This window comes from Perca flavescens, chromosome 19, assembly GCF_004354835.1.
Source record: "Perca flavescens isolate YP-PL-M2 chromosome 19, PFLA_1.0, whole genome shotgun sequence".
Lineage (NCBI taxonomy): Eukaryota > Metazoa > Chordata > Actinopteri > Perciformes > Percidae > Perca > Perca flavescens.
The window spans coordinates 25,379,717-25,403,925 of record NC_041349.1 but is presented as its reverse complement, the minus strand read 5'-3'; the positions used below and the strand labels follow the sequence as shown (position 1 = coordinate 25,403,925).

Sequence of the window (24,209 nt, the reverse complement as noted above, 5' to 3'; positions counted from 1 at the left end):
CAGCCACTACAGCCAGTCCCACAATGAGCTTTCCTTAGGATGTGCCATTTCTTTGTCTGTAGTTAATGAGGAGGAGAGAGGGGGGGGGGGGGGGGGGGCAAGGTGGAGGGTGGGGGTGTGGCCTTGACCAACTGCCACTTTGCTCGTTTGAAAGCCATGATGTCTCTCTCTCTCTCATGGGCGGGCCAAATTCTCTGGGCAGGCAAAGCAGAGAAAGGTGAGGTAACCTTGCTCCTTATGACCTCATAAGGAGAAGATTCCAGATCGGCCCATCTGAGCTTTCATTTTCTCAAAGGCAGAGCAGGATACCCAGGGCTCGGTTTACACCTAACTCCATTTCTAGATACTGGGGGACCATAGGCAGGCTGGGGGAACACATACTAATGTTAAAAAACCTCATAAAGTGACATTTTCATGCCATGGGACCTTTAATCTAAATGTCGAGAAAAGGGTTAAAGCACATGATTGGAACCCGATATTGATTGACAGTTCATTTTAATAGACGGGCTTAGACATTAACAAAATATATAGTTAAAGCTAAATTAGTAGTTTGTAGTAGCTGCGTTCGGACAGCCAGCATCGGCTGACCGACGGTACTAAATGTAGAGTTTTTTTAATCTAAATCAAGTTCTTCAATCATAAATAGAAATATAGGTCAAGTGAGTGCCGTCCAAATTGTAGCTGTATTGTGAAGTTTGGTCTTAAAGGTCCTGAACACTCACACAGGTGTTTACAGTGAATCATCCCAGGACTGTGTGGGTGTGGATACACCGATTGATTGACGTCTTCCTAAACTTGATTTATGGTCGTGCGGAGGCTCCACGCAGAGCTTTCGCCGTAGCCTACGTAAGTGGCCTGAAGTTTATACTTGTGCGTTGGTGTGTGAATCGATCTCTTTAAGAGAATAGCAGGGCCAGCGTGTGTGTGTGTGTGTGTGTGTGTGTGTGTGTGTGTGTGTGTGTGTGTGGGGGAGTGTGATGCTAGAGCGACTGAGCGAGTGACAACTCTAGAGCCATAGTGAGAGAAACAAAGTGTCTCCTCTCAGCTTTCTGAGCATGTTCAGAAATCTGTAGCAGAAAAAGTTAACCCTCTCCTTGATTTAATGTTGTTAATGGAAAAGGAGAACCAGGAAATGAGTCGGGGGAAATGCAACGCTACCAAGCCACGGCCGAGCGACGTGCGTCACCGCGACGTGTATTTCCATTTTTCGAGAGGTGCACATCATTGCTACGCCATAGGGTCCGTGTCTCCACGTGCCTACGTACGTAGATTTAATGCAGAAGCATAAAGACTTTCACAGTGCTCTCTCCTGGGTGGCAAGATGTAAGAGGAACAATAAGAGTTTGTCTATATGTGAGACAGATACAAGCTTTTTGTTCCCCACTCAGTTTTTGTCTGCGACAATGTATTTTTCTCAGTTTCCTCCTCTTTTTTGCCTGTTACTCCCCCCCCCAATCTGTCTCTGTGTATTATGTGTGGGTATAACAGAAGCTGGCCTGTGGGCAATGCAGCATCTCTCCATATCGGCTTCTCTGTTCATGTTCTCAGACGTACACATTCGCTCTCAGACACTTCCCCCTTTTGCAGTACTGGCTCTCAGTACTGGAAAACAGCGCCATGCAAGGACGGAGACTTGGCATGTTTTGTCTTTTTCATATAATTAGGAGCATCCAGGGAGATGCTCTCCTGCTAAATCTCTCCGTTTCCTGTAGGCTTTTCACCATGGACACCATGTTACACAAGAAATGTACTGTACAATACACATTCTAACAGCCAAATCGCTACATTGTCAAATACAAAAAGGATAAGAAGCAATCAGCAGTGACAAATGTGAAGGTCAGCAACCATTCAGTTATTTGTTTCACCCATTTTTACATCCTTATGTGCTGAGTACAAATTACTTCATAAGAAGATTTTGGATGGAATGGGGTGGCACAGGGGACGAGATTGAGTAGTATACAGAAAAACAATGAAGGGAGAATGAGAAGAAAAAACAGAAAGAGGAAGGACAGAGCAGAGCGGAACAGCTCACTGTGTGAAAATTCAAAATAAAACAAGAGAACAGGACAGCCTGGTGTGCAAAACCACACACGCGAGCGTGACAAAGAATAGCTCAGTTCAGCTCGGCATTGCACAAAAGCGCCCGGCACAGAACAGAGTAGGCTCTTCTGCAGGAAAGGATCAACAGTACTGTCAAAGCAACTTTATTTTCACATTACTACAGAGACTCAATCTCTTGTCTCTTTGTATCACTGCGTCTCTCGGTGGGCCTGTCGGTTATTTGCTACTGAAGCTCCCCATTACCTTAGCGCTCGGCCCACATCGTGTCAAGGTGGTGTCAATATCGTGTCGAATACTCCTACTCCATCGCTCGCTGACAGATAGTATTTTATTGAGCTTGAAACCCCTTTGACAAGGCAAAGAAAGTGAAGAGGAGGGGAAGGAGGGAGGCAGATGAAAAGGATGGGAAAGGTACCGGGAGGTAGAGCGAAAGAAAGAGACGGGGAAAGAGAGAGAGCTACAGTAGTTGGCGCCGTGTCTTCTGTCAGCTAGCTTAGCTCAACACAGTTTTTTTTTTTTTTGGGTTTTTTGCACTTGGCTGGGTTAATTGCCATGTGTAATGGATATAAGGGACTGAGGGATACAACAGTGAAGGCTGGCTCAGCTCCTCTTCCACTCAGTGAACTCAGTGAATACCCTCGATGCTGGCTCTAAGCTAGCCAAGACCTATTATGGGTCTATTTAATCCAAATCAATAGACTCTAAAGTGCTCACTGCAACAAATGAAGTTTTGGACTTGTCAAATGTATTGCAAAGAAGACCTCCCACTAGGCTCTATAGTGGCATCAGTAACATTGGGGAAGTACTGCACAACTCCAGATGGATGGTTTTGAAAAGTAAAATGTACATTCAAGCATGCTGCATATGATAGAAGAAAAGGTCACATTTATACCTCTGACTTTGACCAATATAAATAGCTCAACAAAATGTTTCCAAATTAGCATTTTTTTTTTCATTTCCGGAAAAACAACAGTTTTGGACATACAAGGTTTTCACCCGACAGCGACGATAAGTAACTCTCATTGACGTGTTCACATAGTGAAATATACCAAACAACAATACAAGTACTGTGTAGCAGAGCCGCATCGATCAATCGATTAGTTGTCAATTATTACATTAATTTAGATAATCGATTAATCGGTTTGAGTCATTTCTTTTTTAAAGAAAATAATTCTTTGATTCTAGCTTCTTATATATGAATATTTTCTACTTTCATTTCTCTTTATCTTTATTAACTATTGAATATCTTAGAGTTGTGGACAAAACACCACCTTTGAGGATGTCATCTTGGGCTTTGCGAAACACTGATGGGGGCATTTTTCCAACAACTAACCGATTAATCAAGAAAATAATCTACAGATTAATCAACAATGAAAATAATGGTTTATTGCTGCCCTACTGTGTAGTTCTACCTATTCCAGTTTTCCACTTTAGCAAGAAGAGGTGTGCTGCACTATTAGTTAAGGATAGGTGATAATGCATGAATGGCAACAGCAGTCCTTTCTCTACTATTTATGTCTGCTTCTACCCATTCCCATGATGCTGTATTGGACACATGGCTGCAAACACTATGTAGAGGATATTTGCCCTATTATGGTTTTACGGGACACAGCTATGGACGTTTAGTCACTTCTTAATAATCAGCCTCTTCCACTTTATCTTAAAACTTGATGTGGTGAAGAGCGGTTTCAAAATGTACCCACAGCAGTGGAGGGCTGTAAATTATGATTTTTTGGCATATGACTGAGGAGATTCAAAGGTTTTATTCTGAAAGATAGCACTACTGTAGTTCTTTCTTTTATTCCACAAGAACAAATTACAGTGTGAAAGAAAACATTTGAATGTATTTTTTTTTTATCGTCATCGTGATATAAAGTGGCACAATAACCATATTGCGAAGTGCTGCGACATATCGTGAAAGACGAGATTTTTTCTGTTAGTTGAAAGAAAATGTCAGTGGAAAACAGCACTTTAAAATGTAACTGTCTTCTTTTTTTTTAGTGGTGCCTTTTATATTCAATTCAATGTTCAATTTGTTCAATAAAAGAATGTTGGAAATGATTTCCTTTCGTTTGCTTAAAACTCAACAAGCAATTTGTTGTGTTTTAGCAGAATACTGAAAGCAGCAGAAGAAATGCAGAACTGAGTACACTTTAATATCTGTTTATTTATCGCAAGTAATATTGTTATCTTGATATTCAATAACGTTATCGCATATTTTCCTCATATCGGGCAGGCCTACTGAACATGTCGTTTCAGTTTGTTTCAGCTCTGCACAAGGTCTGATTTGTGTTGTGTGCTTTTATGAAAACAATGGAAAGCTGCAACACTGGCTGCTTGCTTTGTGAACAGATATTTGCAACTCTTAAAGAAATTACATTTATCATACTGAGCGAATCAGTGTTTACAACAACATATTTAATTTTTTCTCTGCAACATCTTCCTGAAATACAATCTCTATATATATATACATATACTGTATATAATCTGCTAATAGCAACTAAAGCATGTTTTATGGTATTGTATTGGCACTCGCATCATTTGGTTAAGGTTTGGGAAAGACAAGACAAGCCATGTTTATGTTTTTTATATTTTAGCCAAATCATAATTGTGTCTCAAAAAAATATGAATGGTGAAAATAATCCATGCAGCAATTTAATTAACTTTAAAACATCAAAAGTCTATCTAGCAAAAGTAATTATTTAAACTGAACTTCTAGGAGACAGTGTTGATTTTGGATGTCTGAATTGTCTGAAATACCTTGATTATGTAAACCAATTTGCCTATGATCTATGATAACACTTGCCCAGTGGCTAATACAATCAAAGTATGTAGAAGCAATAACACTAATATGCTGGACCTACAAGAACAGCAGTAGCATCTAAAATGATGCTTATGTTAACTAAACCAACAATAATTCCTGATTATTTCAAACACGATCTGATGCCTAAATATATCGGAAAAAAGGTAGTTATGTTTGATGTGGTGATGTGATTTTGTGATGTACATAAATAGTTTAGCCGCTGGAAATATTCTTGGCAGGTACATGTTTGTTTGTGGACAGGGAGCCAAAATGTTAATTTTGGACTCTGGATCATCACAGGGGACAGATGTGAACAAGTGGGACTATAGGTGGAAAACTTCCATTCCATTCCAAAGATGATTTAAACACCAAGATGTTGGTGTTTGCCAGCGGTCCTTTTGGTTTAGTTGCATGGATACAGGGACAATGTGGGTGTGGTGAATCAGAGTAGCAAACACCAATCAGAGCTGGAGGTCTGGCAGCTCTGTAGCAGGGGCAGAATTTGCCACTCCACCATCAGATTAACTGTTAGGACAGACAAGACGAGATAAGTGGCTGCTGATAATCCATATCCCCCCTCGGGGTGACATGGAACGCAAACAGGAAGATCTCCGAGCATGTGAAAATGTTTGATTACAGATGAACGACTGCGCACACACACACACACACACACACACACACACACACACACACACACACACACACACACGGTGGTGAAACAAAGCCAGGCTACTGGCAATGCTGCCATATGGCAGATCCCAGAGATCACAGCTCAGACTGCAGTCCTGCTGAGGAAACGCACGCTCACATACTGCACCGACAGACACACACAGCAGGAGAGATTAACCATTCCTTAGAGATGTTCTCAAGTCTCTGAGCTAGAGTCCAAGTCAAGTCTCTGAGCTAGAGTCCAAGTCAAGTCTCTGAGCTAGAGCCCAATTCAAGTCTCAAGTCTCCGAGCTAAAGTCCAAGTCAAGTCTCTGAGCTAGAGCCCAATTCAAGTCTCAAGTCTCTGAGCTAGAGTCCAATTCAAGTCTCAAGTCTCTGAGCTAGAGTCCAATTCAAGTCTCAAGTCTCTGAGCTAGAGTCCAAGTCAAGTCTCTGATCTAGAGTCCAAGTCCAAATCAAGTCAGCTAGAGTCCATGTTAAGTCTCTGAGCTAGAGTCCAAGCTAAGTCTCTGAGCTAGAGTTCCAAATCAAGTCTCTGAGCTCTTAGTCCAAGTAGAGTCCAGCTAGAGTTCAAGTCAAGTCTCTGAGCTAGAGCCCAATTCAAGTCTCAAGTCTGAGCTAGAGTTCAATTCAAGTCTCAAGTCTTTGATCTACAGTCCAAATCAAGTCTCTGAGCTAGAGTCCATGTTAAGTCTCTGAGCTAGAGTCCAAGTCAAGTCTCTGAGCTAGAGTCCATGTTAAGTCTCTGAGCTAAAGTCCCAATTCAGAGTCCAAGTCAAGTCTTTGAGCTACAGTCCAAATCAAGTCTCTGAGCTAGAGTCCATGTTAAGTTTTTGAGCTAGAGTCCAAATCAAGTCTGATCTAGAGTCCAAGTCAAGTCTCTGAGCTAGAGTCCATGTTAAGTCTCTGAGCTAAAGCCCAAATCAAGTCTTTTTGAGCTACAGTCCAAATCAAGTCTCTGAGCTAGAGTCCAAGTCAAGTCTCTGAGCTAGAGTCCAAGTCAAGTCTCTGAGCTAGAGTCCATGTTAAGTCTTTGAGCTAGAGTCCAAATCAAGTCTCTGATCTAGAGTCCAAGTCAAGTCTCTGAGCTAGAGTCCATGTTAAGTCTCTGAGCTAGAGTCCAAATCAAGTCTTTGAGCTAGAGTCCAAGTCAAGTCTCTGAGCTAGAGTCCATGTCAAGTCTCTGAGCTAGAGTCCAAATCAAGTCTTTGAGCTAGAGTCCAAGTCAAGTCTCTGAGCTAGAGTCCAAGTCAAGTCTCTGAGCTAGAGCCCAATTCAAGTCTCAAGTCTCCGAGCTAAAGTCCAAGTCAAGTCTCTGAGCTAGAGCCCAATTCAAGTCTCAAGTCTCTGAGCTAGAGTCCAATTCAAGTCTCAAGTCTCTGAGCTAGAGTCCAATTCAAGTCTCAAGTCTCTGAGCTAGAGTCCAAGTCAAGTCTCTGATCTAGAGTCCAAGTCAAGTCTTTGAGCTACAGTCCAAATCAAGTCTCTTAGCTAGAGTCCATGTTAAGTCTCTGAGCTAGAGTCCAAGTCAAGTCTCTGAGCTAGAGTTCAAGTCAAGTCTCTGAGCTAGAGTCCAAGTCAAGTCTCTGAGCTAGAGTTCAAGTCAAGTCTCTGAGCTAGAGCCCAATTCAAGTCTCAAGTCTCTGAGCTAGAGCCCAATTCAAGTCTCAAGTCTTTGATCTACAGTCCAAATCAAGTCTCTGAGCTAGAGTCCATGTTAAGTCTCTGAGCTAGAGTCCATGTTAAGTCTCTGAGCTAGAGTCCATGTTAAGTCTCTGAGCTAGAGTCCAAGTCATTCTCAATTCTCTGATGAATGACACAGCAGCTGCCGATGCAGTCAACATGTTTGTTGTCTACTCTCACGTGTGGCTGTGCATTATGTGTTACGTAGGTAGGTCAGAGGTTATGCAGGGAGGAGAATAATATTATTATATTCAGCTCATTAAACATTTCCTAAAAATAAAGATTGTTCACGAGTCCCGCATTTCGAGTCTAGGTCGAGTCTGAAGTCTTTTGAGGACGAGTCATAAATCAAGTCTAAAGTCACTGTGTGTGCGATTTAATTGCGACTCACATCAGAGTCTCAAAGTCTAGTCGCCATCTCTGCCATTTCTCTGCACACACATGCAGTTTTGCTGTTCCATGTTTAGCAAAGTTGCTTTAAGTTATAAAAGTTCCACTCACTTTGACTAGCCACTGCTTTTTTGTGGTTGTGTTGTCTCTTTCTCACTTTGTACTTTGTTGTGTTTTCACCTGGATTGTATTGTAACTGTCGGAGTAGCGTTCCAATTAAGGAGGTATTGTTATGTATGAGATGGAGAGCGGTGGGTAGTGGCAGAGCTGACAGCATTACCTAATGGGAACACTGGCGTCTGAATGGATACGACAGCCGAGAAACTCTACAGCCAATTTATTGTTCCTCTGCTCCTCCTGCTTGAACTCATACACTCACAAACAGAAAAAGAATACATTACATCGACAAGGTAATGTACTTCACAGTTCAATAGATACGGCTCTGATCTGAGTCTCAACTCAGTCGGAGTCTTCAACCAATAATGTTGCTGTAACTGCAACAGCAGTCGACGCTCCAACTTCTGTTTCGCTGGGACTTTGACATGAACAACTAACAAAGAAATTAATGTTCAACCATTCAAATGTGTCAAATGTAGTTTGTATCTGTTCGGCGGTAGAATACATATTTTGAATGTCAATGTGCCAGAAATAGCCAACCTCGACACATTTTCCTCTGCAGTTTCCTATACTAAAATGTTAATGTGGCACCAAGGTGACAAAAAAAACACACTGGTCATCACTATTAAGTTCATTTAAAAATTAAAGTTACAAAAAAGTAAGCATATTTTTATTATAGACACACAAAAACTCAAACATGCATGTATTTGCATAATAATACTTATGTGCAAGTACTACGTGTGTGTGTGTGTGTGTGTGTGTGTGTGTGTGTGTGTGTGTGTGGCAACTCATTCAAAATACATCTCTATAGGGGGGATGGACAAGCCAGCCCCTGGATCTGAGGCTGTGTCAATGAGGCCTCCCAGCAACACACACTCACACTCATTCAGTCCCAATTAGCGCCCAGACACACCCTGTGAAACCAGGGATGGAACGGCAGCCCCAGTAATGGCCAGATCGTTAAAGGAGCAGGGAAATAGCGAAGGCAGAGAGGCCGGCAGAGAGGGAAAGGACGGGGGCGGGGATTGGGAGTAATCAGAGGTTGCATGAGCACAGATGAGGAGGGAAATAAGGAAGTATGTTGGGGGGCGGTTGATTGTGTTCATAGACATACAAAATGTGCAAATGCAAAGTAAAGTAATTCATGTGCATTTCTATACAGAACAAAAATGATTGCTTGGGAGCCTTCCATTGACATTCATCCCTTGCGCTTCCTTAGAGAAATAACCTGCAGCATATGCAGTATATAAAAATCCATATTGCTACTCTCTATTGGTGATACAAGTAATTCAACACAGCAGTGTTAAACCTAGAGCCAGTCCATGATTGTTTCCTCCGACTGCAGCAAATGTATACGGAAAGGGAAATAAACATCTTAACTCCAAGCTTTTACTGTCACACTTCTTACACAAAACAGATATTCAGTTGAAATGAAACCCTTCGTCACACTGAGTATGTTTACATGTATACTAATATTCCACAATTTTTTCCAAATATGACAATATTCCAAATTAGATACAGGTCATATATTCTGTTCGGATTTTCCGAATAAGGCCTTTTTCCAAATATAGCATTGTGCGTTGCTGTGGTTGTTGATCACAAACCAACTAGTAAGTAGAGATGCATGCCCCCCAAAAAAAAAAAAAAAAAAAAAAAACCCAAAAAGAAACACACCTATACTTTTAAACATTACGAAAGACGTGGATATCAACAGGTGCTTTTAAGAAGGTGGTTAGGGTTTGCACGGTCAAACAAGTCCGCCACCACAAATCATATTTTGCACGGTTGCATGTAAACAGAAATATCAGTGGATTAGTCCTTTTCATTATCCATGGAAACAGCTTAGTTGGAATATTGTCTTTTTCTGATTAAGGGAAAGAAAAAAAGACGGTATAATATGTGCATGTAAAGGTCTGTCTGTCCCTCCTCTCCAGGCAAATTCCCTCTTCCCAAAGCCGCTTCATTGACATCTACACACCTGTTCCCTCTTGTCCTCATCAGCTCTGCAGTTACCTGTTAGTCCCCACCCACCTGCTAAACCTGCATCTCGTTCCCTCATCAGCCTCATCTGGCAGCCCAGTTCCTTTCATTCATTCCCTGCCACACCATCACAGTGCTATGCTGCTTTCCCTCCCGTGTGTTGTTTGCTTTGGAGCTACTGTTACTCTGCGCTTATACCTGGATCTGTACCTGCGTGTCTGTCTACCTGAGCCCAGTAAGCCTACATTCTTTCAATAAATCACTGAACTGATCCTGTCTGATCATTTGGGTCCTATCCCTGTTCTCTGTATTCACCGCATTGTGACACCCTTAATTCAAGCCCTACCCTAATTTCCTGTGAATATTAGAACTGTTAAAATGCCCTCACTTCAGAGTATTTTTTTTCTTATTGAAACTCTAGGTAGTTTCTGAGGAAATAGGAGTCAGGATAGTTATAAGCTCAAGAGTTAGGATAACCTTGAGATAAAAGGAGTTTTAAGGCAATATGGACAGTTTGAAGCCATAAGGAGTTGTATATATTAGAATGTATTTATTTATCATGTGAAACAAAACCGGTGCAGATGGCAACAAATGCACCTGTTGTACTACCAATTTTTTTTTAAATGGGGTGCTGGTGACACAGTGATTTATTGGATTATTATATAATTAATATTTTTACTTGTCTGGTTAAGTGTGTTGTGATTATGTGGTACTGGAAACGAGGCACAGTAATTGTTAAGTATCCTGCAGTCAAAGAAACAGTCACTCAGATAAAAATGAGAAGATGTTGTCATCAGTTAAGCACTAGGAGTGGAGACAAAGACAAGAAAAGGGAAAGGAAAGAGAGGAAGGGAGAAAGAGGAGAGGGGTCAACTGAAGTCCAAAAGGCTTAAGGGTGAAAGGAAGGGATGTGGAAAATGGGAGAGAAGTAGGCTGTTATGAGGGGAAAGAGAGAGACAGCAGTGGGAAAACAAGGACAATGCCTGTGTTTGTATCCTCTTTGTCACTGTGGCATTTTGGTGGACAGAGGGGCTGTGTGTGTGTGTGTGTGTGTGTGTGTGTGTTTGTGTGTGTGTGTGTCTCCGTCCGCTTCCCCATCCACTCAATTTGTGGAATTGATCCGCTCCCTAATAGTGAGCAAAACAAAAAGTCAGTCTAATCCAAACTCTATTTATAACACAGATAGGAGAGAGGAGGGGTTGAGAGAGATAATTTAACAGAAGTGCTACAAAATCCTATGACGGAGAGATGAGAAGAAGATAGAGGAAGACAAATAGAGAGAGAGAGAGAAAAACAAGGAAAGGCAAAGGCAAGACTGGTCCGTGCCACTGGAAGGATGCATGCGAGAAATAGACTCTCACAGTAAGAGGCTAGCTGGTGGTAGATGTAAGAGAGAGGCAGAAAGAAGAGATTAAACGAAAGGGGTTATCACAGAGAAAATGGAGATCAGAAAACAAACAAGTGGAGAAGATGAGAGAGGCCAGGGTGGCGGCTGCTGGAGGACGAGAGTGAAGAGTGAAAGATAAAGAATGCGAGATAGATTGCGAGTAACAGGAAGCGAGATAGGAAGAGGAGAGAGCACTTGCTGGTGGCAACAGAGAGAGAGAGAGAGAGAGAGAGAGAGAGAGAGAGAGAGAGAGAGAGAGAGAGAGAGAGCGCGCGATGGACAATGAGAGAAAATTAGGGTGGAGCACTTGTGTGTTTTTAGAGATGGTTTTGAGTCTAATAAGAGCATGTTGTAAAGGGCGACTATTCTTATTCCCAGTGGTCCTAATGGTTTTTTTTCTCAACCTAGCTCAGCTCCTTTTTTTTTTTTTTTTTTTTACCTCGCCCACACTTAAAGCAACACTATGTAAATTTTTGCGCAAGCTGTAGTTCTAATGAGACAACCTGTAGGGAGACCGAAGCGGGAAAAGTTACATAGTGTCGCTTTAATCTGCTGAAAGAAAGAAGCATTGCTGTCTGATTTGGGGAAGGGAAAATTAAAGCTCTAGGTGTTGAGCTCAAAATACAAAGGTGGAAAGGGTGCAAATGCTCGACACAACGCAACAATTAAATAATAACTAGGCTGCTCTAGTTCTAATTGTTTGGCAAAGAGCGTTTTTGTCTGTTATTTTGTTGCTGTTCACTTCTTTGTCTGGGTTTGAAAATGTCATTAAACCTTAGCAAGAATCCCTTTGAGCAATAGGTATGGATATAATAGGCAAGATAATTGTTACATAGTACTAGATAGATACTGCAGACACATCTGATGCCTGTGAGCAGAAGCGGTTTGCTTATTTTTTCAGCTGGAGGGGTTGCTGGTCTGATCTTGGGAAGCACATTGAGCTGTGTGGTGGGTGTTTGCTCGCTGTTGCAGGCAGTGAAGTCGCTGTAGACAGAATACAAACAGTACAGCAGCTAGGATCATCTCCAACCTCGGTGCTGGTTCCCACAGCCCCAGTGTCAAAAGCTCAGCAAGAACTGTGTGTGTGTGTGTGTGTGTGTGTGTGTGCGTGCGCCTCCCTCCCTCCCTCCTCGGGTCTCAGGACCAGTGGTGGAGCATTTAGCCTCTCTGTGAGTTTAATGTATTTCTTTGAATTGATGGATGAAATTTGACCTTTGCGGAAACATTTTTCTTACACAATGCACAGAAAATTATGTGTTTAGGCTTATAAGACAAATACCACAGACACACAAGGCCCTTGTCACTGCTTTCAATTAGCCCCTGGTCACACATGTTTAACTGTCATTGCAATCGACAAACCGAATGTAAGTCAATGTCAAGCTTAAAAACTGTAGGTAAACTATCCACTTTGCTGCACTGTATAGATACAGTATATATTTTCTACAAGCATACACGCCGGGCCAAGCTTTTCCGTTAATGAATGTATCTATTCCGCTTAATACGGTTATCCCATAAACCCCTCGACAGCATGGCATATGTTCGTGTGCAAAATGTAAAGCAGTGGATATATGCCGTCAGTGGTACATCTGGCTCTTACAGTGTCAAATAATGTGTCAAAACAGGTGTTTGTAGGGTTTGATAGTGTTCCAACAGACCTGTTTGATGACTTAAAAAAGCTTAAGAATGTAAAAATCTTTTACGAGGCAATATAATTGTTTATCTTCATATAGTTATGCACACTAATCAGGGTGTTAAAGGTGCCCTGCCACACAAAACCGTTTTTATCTTGTATTTTTGAAATATGTTAGGTCCATATTTGTTTGTGTTATGTCGTGAATGTGAAAATGAACTGCTACGTCCTGTCAGCTCTAGCCACTGAAAAGAAATAAGCGGAGAAATCAGGCCAATTACAAAAGCTGGTCAGTCTGACGTGGCATTGCCTGAGCTCATTACTATTCATGAGCTCGACCAGTTGTGCTGGGTAAAGGATGCTGATAGCCCGGCTCTCATTGGCTAGCTGTTAGCCAATCAGAGTCAAGGAGCTGAGCTTGTTGAATATTAATGAGAACTGGCAGAAATCGAGCTGAGTCTTCCTGTAGGCTTTCTATACCACGCTAGAATGGCTTGAAACAAGGTAACCAAGGCATTTTTTCCACAAGAAATGTTACAGAGTCCATGGTAGAACTTCAGACATTACCACAAAGTAATGAAATATGTGTGGCAGGGCACATTTAAGAGGCTCACAGTACACTGGGACTGACATTTGAGAGATGGCTGCCACCTTCGAATGCGAGGAATTTAACAAGTTCTTGTTTGCTTCTTTTGTATGTCGGATTGTTTGGTTTTAACTACATTCCTATGCTACAATAATGCAAGTTAGACTAAAACATACTGGGGCGCATTAATAGAACTGATATGTCTGTTATGATAAATTACCTTTCTAAAGCATGTTTCACATCTCTGATTTTTATGCCGTATTGATGCTAGACGTAACCTAGCTCCATGGAAGTTACAAGAGAAAAGACACACTGATCAGTCGCTGTGTTAATAAGTAATACACACAGATATTGTAATTGTATTGTTGCCAGGAATGTAAAAGAAATACCTTAGCTAAAAAACTAATTAACACTTTTTCTTTCCCTTCTTTTACTTTCCTTGAAAAACTCATTCCATGCATCCAGCAGCCCAACTGATTCTCACAAGTCTTATAATACCAGTGCATGGACACACACAAACACACACACAAACACACACACCTCCCAGATGCAATCAGCATGGCCTTTGCCTTGATCCATTGTGCTCTAACGATTAAGCCTTCGCCCTGCTCGGTGGCCTGTAGGCCAGCTCTGCTGCTGTGCATCTCATCACATCCCATTCATCACCCTGTGTGTCTGTCTGTCTCTACCTCAGGCCCTCTATCACATCAGCCTGCCGTTGACCTCCTATTGACCCACACACACACCCTCATTTCAGACCGACAGCCACACAGTTAGACAACAGTACAGTTTGTGTAGTTTTTTTTCTCTCCCTGTTTGCAGTACAATGTGAGATCATTGGTGACTACTGGCTTTATTTCTCAGTTTCTACTCAAACTGGTATTCCTACAGATCCATAAGTGATATTGGACAGACAATATAAAATGCATTGTGTTTTTGCACACTTGAATGCAAACAACATCTGCAGTTCAGGTGCGTGCACTTTCTACTTTTTTTTTCTTTGTACAAATGAAACTTTCCTTCTGAATATGCAGCAGCTATGATTAACATGGGCGGTTTGTAGCTTGGTTTTGGTCTCAAGTAAGAGAAATACTTCGTTTTTCAATAAATGAATTAATGAGGAGGATGTTATTCAAATTTTGGAGTAAAAAATAATGTTTGCTATATAAATCGGGGATCCCCGATTAACACATACTTAAACAGTTTGACTTGCTCACAGAATATAAAATGTTTAATAATTCTAATCCATCATGACTGAAATTACAGGTCTCAGAAATAGAAAAATATGGAGAAATGTATTCCTTCCATTACACTATTACAATATTTCCACTACCCTGTAACCTTTCTGCTAATTGCACCACTAGTACAAAGAGCTTCTGTGTATTTGCACATAGATGACAGTTTATCATTTGCTGTGAAAAATTTCCCTATTATTACAGCTCGGAACCTCCGCGTAAAAGGTCAATATTTATCTCTCACCCACACGTGCCTGTGCACGCACACGCACACAATCACACACACACACACGCGCACACACACACTCCCCTGCCTATCCATACCAAGGAAATTGAAAAATAGAAATGGTAGAAAAAGTACACAGTCGATCATATGGGAAAAATTAAAATGCTAATTTGGAGAAAGTATAAAATTCTGCATGCTGCGTTATTCCCCCTCGAGTTGTCGTTTCACCCTGACGTGATTCAATATCTTTTTAATTATGGCTCCCTGTAAAGAGAGGGCCCTCCGCTTCCATCTCTGCATGCTCAGTTTAACGTATGGGAAGATGATATCTCAGCAGGCTCCTGCACTCTTGTTTGGTTTGGAAGTGATATATGCTTTTTAAACACCGTGTCCTCTACAGCGAGCCTTCTCTCTGCTTTCTGCCAGGAAAGCCAAGTTAGACACGATGTATTTGAGGGTAATCCTTGGTTTACTCTAAGATGTTCCTAAAAAAAACAATCTATAAAAATATAAATGTCGACTTTACAATCTAAGGCTTTTTAAAAAATCTTTTATCCTTCCTATTACACCCTGAAGTTCAGTCGTGCCACCTAAATGCATATTATTCTCTTCTTCTCCCCCTCTCTGCTGGCTCTGTCAGTGTGTACTGACGGCAAACATCATTTCCCATCAAATCCACATCAGACAGTAACGCACGCTCCATTCCCCTGTGATTAATCAGTTAGTTGATAATGCGGTGGAAGCGAAGGCCGGCGCGCGTCTCTGATCAGGAGACCAGAGGGCGGCGTCTCTAAGGGCGACGGTGGGCGGTGTGCTAAACTGGAACACTCGACACAAGTTCAGGCCTAATCGTCTCATTGTCTCCGTTCTGCTTGAAAGGATCAGCAGCCATGCTAAGCTCCTCAGGGTACCAGCCCTCAGCTGCTCTCTGCCATCTTGCTTTGGCTTTCTTGTTGTTGTTGTTGTTGTTGTTTTTTGTTTGCTGATCAGAGACAATTTTTTTCAGTGGCATTTTATGTTGTTCACCTTTTCAATTTTGGCTTTCAGTCCATCATTGTTTCTTCTTTGTCTTCAGTGTTTTCTGTGTTTCTTGACATGCTATTATAGAGACAGGAATGTCAGCCTTGTCAGCGTGTCTTGTCAGTTGTAATTCACGTCTTTATTTGTGCAGAGTTTAATTATAGCAGTGATGGGAGAAGCATTCGGATCGTTGTACGTAAGTAATTGCAATGCCACAGTGGAAAAACACTGTTACATGTAAAAGGCTATTATTGGGAACTAGCAGCAGCGGAGGTAGACAGTGGCAGCAACAACCAAGTTTCTTTAAAATTGTACTTAAGTACGTTACACACCGTGAATATTTACTCTCCACCACTGAGTAGCAGAACAATTTTAAATCCAACAAGCAAAGTGACAGTGAAAAAGTCATGTTTTTGGTGATTTTAAACTAGAGCTGCAAAGATTAATCGATAAGTTCACTCCTCTGAGGGAAAACTAAATATATTTCAGTTGTGGACAAAACAAGACATTTAAAGACGTCATCTTGGGCTTTGGGAAACCCTGATCGACATTTTTTTCCTGACATTTTATAGACCAAACAACTAATCGGTTAATTGAAAAAAGAATCGACCGATTTAATTGACGATGAAAACAATTGTGCAGCCCTAATTTTCCCCTGTTGCTATACTTCTGCTGTCCTTTTTAGTAAGATCCGTAAACAGTAGTACAACACAAATCGGTGCCCTGCCATGTCACGATAAGTAAGCTTCTCCCTTTCCAGCATCGGCTCATGCCTGCACAGAAGTATTTCCCATCTGTCGATGATCTAGCATAGGATGTCAAGGATTTGTTGAGGCTTTGCATGTATATTCTGGACTCACCTCAAAGTGTCTCCATGGTACAGTACATGGTATACAAGACGTGTTGTAGTCATTCAGCGCCTGTTCTGTTGGTCTGTAGACATGTTGGGAACAATCATGAAAAGCAAATGATAGAACTAGCATACGTAAACCACAGGTTCTCCCAGTAGAGCTCATGATGTGATCAGATTTTTGCAGGGTTATCATAGTAAGTTAACTAAAACTAAAATAAGCAGTGAAAAATATTTGTAGTAAACTAAATAAAACCTAAAACATTCAAGTAAAACTAAAGTGAAACTGTAACTGCAGGATGAATTTCTGTCAACTCTCGTGACATTGAAGCACGGAAACTGGACAGACTTGACGTGGGATGGCGCTGTGTCGTAACTGCTTCACATCAGACACTAAAATAGCGCAAAGATTAATTATCGCGGCTATTCTCTAACCATATATTGTGTATGTAAAAGTTTGGGGTCACTTAGAAATTTCCATTTCACTCCATTACAGATGGAATACCAGCTGAGATCAGTTGCATTGTTTTTTTTTAACCAGGGCAGCAGTTTTCAGATTACATTATGTGCTTACATAATTGCAAAAGGGTTCTCCAATGTTTTCTTAGTTAGCCTTTTAAAATGATATCAGATTAGGAAACAGAATGTGCCTTTGGAACATTGGATCAATGGTTGCTGATAATGGCCGATGTAGATTACATTACATAAAGACCAGCCACTTCTTTCTACAATAGTCGAGAACCCTTTTACAATTATGTAAGCACATAATGTCATCTGAAAACTGCTGCCCTGATTAAAAAAAACAATGCAACTGATCTTAGCTGGTATTCTGTCTATAATGGAGTGGAAGTCACCCCAAACTTTTGACCAGTAGTGTATATATAGCTACGTATTTCTGAGACATTATACCTGGCCTGTACAAAAACTAAATCTATAAAAACTAAATCTTTCTGGAAAACACTAGCGATCACACTCTGAGAACTAACTAAAACTCAACTAAAATACAATCTAAAAGTCAAATAACACAATAAAAACTAATTGAAAATTCAAAACTAATTACTGCATATTTTAAAGAAATAAATGAAGGAGGTGGCTTTGTGTTTTTTTTGTTTTTTTTAAGCTTTTAAAGCAGTTCATCCCAAATGTGAATCCTGAGTCTGGGAACCTCAACACACGGCCATCTGTGGGCATCGCATGCTACACTTTTGTTGTGGTACAATAACAACAAAGCCGGGGGAAAGAGAGATAGAGAGAGGGAGAGAGAGAGAGAGAGAGAGAGAGAGAGTTGCCCCTGAGGGCCTCAGTCCCCTGTCACTGTGCCACAACGATTGGCCCTGTAACTGATCCATGGACACAGTCTACAGGTCAACTGTGACAGCCAGCCTGGTGTGTGTGTGTGTGTGTGTGTGTGTGTGTGTGTGTGTGTGTGTGTGTGTGTGTGTGTGTGTGTGTGTGTGTGTGTGTGTGTGTGTGTGTGTGTGTGTGTGTGTGTGTACACATCAGTGCATCTGCATTCTGTCTCCCATGATGCCAGTGGCTGTCAGTCTTCTTCTCCTGATGTCAAATGCAGAGGTGTGTGTGTGTGTGTGTGTGTGTGGTCATCTGCCACTAATGGAATGAGATTCAGATAGAGCTGTGGCGAAGGGCATCACAGGGTTGAGAGATGCACAAGAGCAATATGTTGCCACGGCAACAGTCAACGAGACTTTGTCCAGGTGAGAGTGGCTCATGTAGGGAGAGACTCGGAGGGAGGAGAGGCGGAAACAAGTCAGAGTGAAGCAGTTGCCATAGCGACTCTCCATTGCAGCTGCCTGTAAATTTCTCTCTCCGCCGTGTGAGTTTCTGTCTGGCCGACTGATGCACCAGTTTTGACGTTGGCTGTCTATTAAGTGTGACTGTGTGTGTGTGATACCCCAGTGTATCTGTACAAGTAGTGGTGCTTTGCAGTGGTTCTCAAACTTTTTTTAATATTGTACCCCCTTTCTGAAATATTTTGTTCGGCCAAGTACCACCGAACAGCGCAAAAATATTTTTTTTATAGAAAAAAACTAAAACCTATAAAGAGGTACAAGGACTGTCAGCGTGTCTTGTCATTTGTAATTCACGTCTTTATTGCAGATAATGCAGAGTTTAATTATAGCAGTGGTGGGAGAAGCATTCGGAGTAATTGTAATGCCACAGTGGAAAAACACTAACACTTTAAAGGCTTTTATTGTGAAGCGCAGCGGAGGTAGACAGTGGCAGCAACTTAACACCTGTAGGTAAAGTTTCTTTAAAATTGTACTTAAGTACGTTACACACCCGTGAATAGTTACGCTCCACCACTGAGTAGCAGAACAATTTTAAATCCACAACAAGCTGTAAGTGACAGTAAACCTCTCAGTCATGTATTTGGTGATTTTTAAACTAGAGCTGCAAAGATTAATCGATTAGTTGTCAACTGTTAAATTAATCACCAACTTTATGGATAATCGATTAATCGGTTGAATATTTCTTTAAGAAAAAAAAAAGTAAACTAAAACCTATGAAGAGGTACATACAATTACAGTGCTGTGCCTTTTTAGGCTACTGAAAAACTTAAATGCTAGCATACATTTCAAATGTTTAGAATCCATCATGAAATTCATTCGTTATTATTTTATAGTTACTTTAGGAATTATGCATAAAAACAATCTCACGTACTCCGAAGTACGTGTGTGTGCGTGTGTGTGTGTGTGTGTGTGGCTCGATGGTGTTTTTTGCCCCCAACTGCTCCTTCCAGGCAGCGCTGCGACCGCTGCCTTCAAGGCACCTAACCATAACCAGTGCCTCCCAACGCGCCTGGAAGGCACTGTTGGGGGCAAAAAACACCGATAAACGTGTGTGTGTTTTTAAAAGCAGGTTTCACAGGGAGCCAGACACCCTCCATCTCTCTTCCCTTCGAACAGATGCTGTAGTGGTTATTTATGTGGTTGTTCTGCACTTCTGCTCTTCCATATCCCCAGGCCAACTCACACACACAGACGCCAACAGGGGCTGTCACTGTGCCACAGCTTTAAGTCTTGCGTGCCATATGCTACCGTAGGCTCCTGGCAGGCAGGAGGATCGTTGCTCTCCGTCAGCTGGGAGACTGGTTCAAAGGCCAACGAGGGCCCATCAGGGACCGTGCTGCATGCACACAGCGCCGTAGTAGCCGCCGTATGTTCAAGCATCTGACATTGAAATGTTCTGCATGCATTTTGAAAGGATGATGCTAGAATGTATCATCATTTCATCATAGTTTTTAATGAGCAGCAATTTCGAGCGCCTTCAGGTCCCTCAAGATATTCATTTTCACAGGGTAGTTGATCGGATCTTCACTTTATTTTTTTAAGTTAGTAAACAGTCGAAGTGGAATTTCAAAGTGATTTGACTCTTTTCAATCATGTTCAAGACAAAATGCATGAATAAAATATATCTACAAATATAGAATACAAATGTTACAAATAACATGTAACAAAAGTGAAATTATTATTTATTTATAATCTAAAAAGTGCCCTTTTGGATTGCGTATTTGTCACAGTCTGTATTTCACAAGAACCAACTCTAAACCTAAACTTTGTTGTGTTTTCCAATAATAGAAATTACATCTTCACATGGAACTTTTCAGTTATCTTTCTACTTTTTTTAACCTCAAGGCAGGATCCACAAAACAATTTGTGCCAGTGTAACAAAACAAAAGGATAGGATTCAAGAATACAGTGTTTTCTAAAGATTCCCCACAGGGTAATTGACCTAGAAATAGGTTGATATAGCTGTCCCTGCAGCTCAGGGCGAGTTGTGATTTGCATTTATGGGAGTTCCGAGTTCCAATGTGCAAAATAAAATGAGGAAATTATGGAAATTCAGCAGACATGATGTATTAGGAGCCAGTGGCCTTATAGTATCTGTTGGCTGCACACAGAACAGCATCAGACATTGGCTTTTCTCCTTGCAGGCTTGGCTTTAATATGGCTCCCCCATGTCATACTGGTGCTTTTTTTATTTATTTTTTTACCTGTAAATTGTGCTGCCCAGTGTTAAAACATCTTTTACTTCGCAGCAGAGAGCTCTTTGGGGCTGAACTTTGACACCAACACTTGCAGGAAAAGTGTACTTTTGTACTCACATGTGTACATTCTCATTTTGAACTAATTACCCCTGTCTGCCGTCATTTTCCTGCTTTGATTTAGTAAATAAGCTTGCACGGGTGGAATCAGCCGCACGTGCGTTTCCTTGTGTTACGTGCATAGGATGGCATCACTGTTGGTCAATCTGGGCCTCAGTGTGAACTACAGTAACTGCTGACTGTCAGAGGCAGTGGTACACAGGTGAGCTCTAATATGCTACACTAGCCAGTGATTTTCTTCGAGCATTATTGCTTTAATCACCAGGAAACATTTGATTAGATTCCTGTTGCGGTGTCTATCGTTATTGCCTGTTGCTGGAATCATTGCCTGAAATCTAAATTACCTCAAGCACATTTTTAAGAGCTGACACCCAGCTGCAGGGAAACAGAGCCGTTCTTAGGCCCTAAAATATGGGAATGTGTTCTCATCCAGCCGAGCAAATTTGCCGTTCGCTCAGTTTATTATGGTCCAACACAATATGTGATCAAAGAGAATATGAGAGGCGTAAATACAGTTATTGACTTTTCTTTTTGCTCTCTATTCCCTGCTTATTCCTGCGCTCCTGCGTGCCTGCGTGTGTGTGTGTGTGTGTGTGTGTGTAGATATCCGTGACCGCAGGAAGAAGCCGGTGATGCTGTTTATTCACGGAGGCTCCTACATGGAGGGAACCGGAAACATGTTTGATGCCAGCGTCCTGGCGGCCTACGGCAACGTGATCGTGGTGACCATGAACTACCGGCTCGGTGTGCTCGGTAAGTGACCTTTATATATCTTAACTATGTTAACAAAGTTGCTCAGGCACGCACACACACACACACACACACACACACACACTCACTCGGTTTGCATATGCTCCCATAGCAATGAGACTGTCATGTTTCACGTTTTCGTTGACCGTCCATCCATCCAAACTCTAAACGCTCATCTGCGCACACACTGAAGTGGTTTTCTCTCAGCATCAGACTCTTGTTGACTAAGTCTGTCATCAGTAGAATTCATCACTTTGATGATAACCAGCACAGGCGTTGATCATGGGCGCTCATTTTCTTATTGATTTCCTTTGTTGATTAGTCCTGTCCAAACACTCTGATGATGTATTTAAGTACGTTTACACCAATATTCCACTATTATTCTGAATATGACAATATTCCGAATTTGATACATATCACGTAAACAGTAGGGGTGCACGGTTCCGAAAATGTCACGATTCAAAATCGATTTTCGATTCAAAAAACGATTCACAGTATGTAAATGTTACTTTTCCCATGTGATTGCAGTAGACATACAATAAAACAATTTAAAAAAGAAATTTAAATTTCAAAAAATATGAACCGATTTTGAATCGGTAGAGCTTGAATCGCGATAAGAATGTGAATCGATTTTTTTTGCACACCCCTAGTAAACAGCATTTTGGTATTTAGTTGGTATTCCAATTAAGGCCTTTTTTCCGAATATAGCATGGCTCTCTCCAGTGTTAAGATTTTGGACTGCAGAAACTATTTTAAACACTAGTGGTCAGTATTACATATTAGACCTTTTTAAAAGGAGCATTTAATTTGGATCGTGTGGATAAACTCCTATCATCTTTATCTGGATTATAATTGTAAACCGACTTTTGTCTGTAATGCTCACAGATAAGAATAATTACATTTGTATGAGCGAAAACGAGTGTTGTGACCAAGACTTTGTTCAAGTCCCAAGTAAGTCTAAGTCATTTGGTCCAAGTCTCGAGCAAGTCTCGAGTTATTTTTTTCCACCCAAGATAAAGGACTCTTACCTGTAGTATCCGGTCTTTATGAAGAGAAAAGACGAGGTAGGATGTGTTGCCATAATGTTGCCATTATGAATACACGCAAGTCATCCGAGTCATTATGCCTCAAGTCAAGTCTCGAGTCATTACTTAGTCTACGTCAAGTCGCAAGTCATCAAAACGGTGAATCGAGTCAACTCGGGTCCAAGTCACCAAGTCTCAAGTCCACATCTCAACATTGTTTTTTCATTGCTCTAATAATTATTTTTTACATGTTTGTGGCATGAATATTTACCCATAGTCCTCTAATACCTTGTCAAATACTGTAACTGCATCGTTAAAATTGAATTAGATGAAGGTCACAAAATATCAGCATCTACTTGTTACACGCAGTGAGAATTCTGTTACTTTCTATTTTAGCAGCCAGATCAACAGGCAAACATTCCCCACCTTTATACTCTAAATAGATTTATAGTCTTGCACCACCTTTGACTTTTTCACCACCACCATCATTTATTTAGGCACTGAGTCCTGCAGACGCTCTCCACGTACACTTTGCCAGTAACTCTCTGGCAAAGGCTGTTATTAGAGACAACGCAGAGATGGGAACAAGCATGCAAATCAGATACCAATCTGGCATATTTACAGACACAGAAATGCACCTCACAATTCTTCATTTTAACTGCGGGCCATCGCCCGGCGCCTCCAACTTCTAGACGTCTATTTCGCGGCTGTATAATTCATTCCACAAAGAGCGAAGGACTGTAAAAAGGAAATTACCTTTACAGAGTGTTTTTTTTTTTTTGTTAGGGGAAGGCACGGTTGTGATTCACTTTCGAGCTGTTGCTACCAGACACAGCACAGTGAAGGTGAGTGATTTGGAAAGTAGTGAAGGTGGCTTTAAATGCCGAGTGCAGTAAGTATACAGTAACCTGTCTGCGCAGGTCGCTTGTGAGATTCTGCCGTAGTCACCTCAGCTCACCGGCCCGGGCTCGTCATCCTTTTCCTGAAAATACACTTGACTTCTCCTCTTTGTTACTCACCGCACTCTGTCTCGCTCCACTGAGACCAAGTAATTTAGCTCGGAGAGGAGGAACATGCCTCTAAGGAGGCAGGTGCTAACTAAAGGAAACGAAGTGCATTAGATATTTCATTAGCCAAAGAGAGAGTGGGCCACTGGAAGCTGTTTGAAAATCGGCTGCCTCGCATTTGATTTGTTTTGTTCATGTTTTTTTGGGGGGGGTATTTTCTGTGTTTTTCGGAGCACTTACACAGTCTTTACAATGATGACAGATTTTTATTTGCCGGCAATTACCTAAAGTGTTTCAATTCTGAAGTGGAATCTAAAATGTGACCATTATCAGAGATCCAGGAAGCTGCCAGGAAACCAGTGGGTGACAGGATTGTCGTTCTTTGCTTTTTATTTTCCAGTACTGAGCAGTGGTAAGGAGTTAAAGGATCTTTTGTTTTTCTCCAACCAAAGTCTTATTTTTGTAGCTGTTGATCATTCCTATCTTTACAAATAGCATTGTTCCCACCATGTTAATTACTCAGATCTGATAAACAACAAACATTTTAGCCACTTTTTTGGAATAGAAAACACACTCACAGTTGTCCTGTCCATTGGGGGAATTATAAGTGCCATTTTTCTCCCTTCAAATGAAGTGGTTTCAATATTTTGAACAGTTGGCTTGT

At 41.3% G+C, this 24,209-nt stretch overlaps 1 protein-coding gene across 3 annotated transcripts in view; it reads left to right on the top strand.

The window, feature by feature from the left end:
- The window catches only part of nlgn2a (neuroligin 2a), a 214,469-nt gene that overhangs the window by 124,245 nt on the left and 66,015 nt on the right, over nt 1–24,209 (top strand). For 2 of the 3 annotated variants that reach the window (XM_028564269.1, XM_028564268.1), the window contains one exon: nt 21,367–21,516. In XM_028564269.1, the coding sequence (XP_028420070.1) occupies nt 21,367–21,516 (150 nt within the window). Of the gene's footprint in view, nt 1–9,781; nt 9,939–21,366; nt 21,517–24,209 lie in introns of those variants that run through there. The other variant, XM_028564270.1, reaches the window with a different exon arrangement.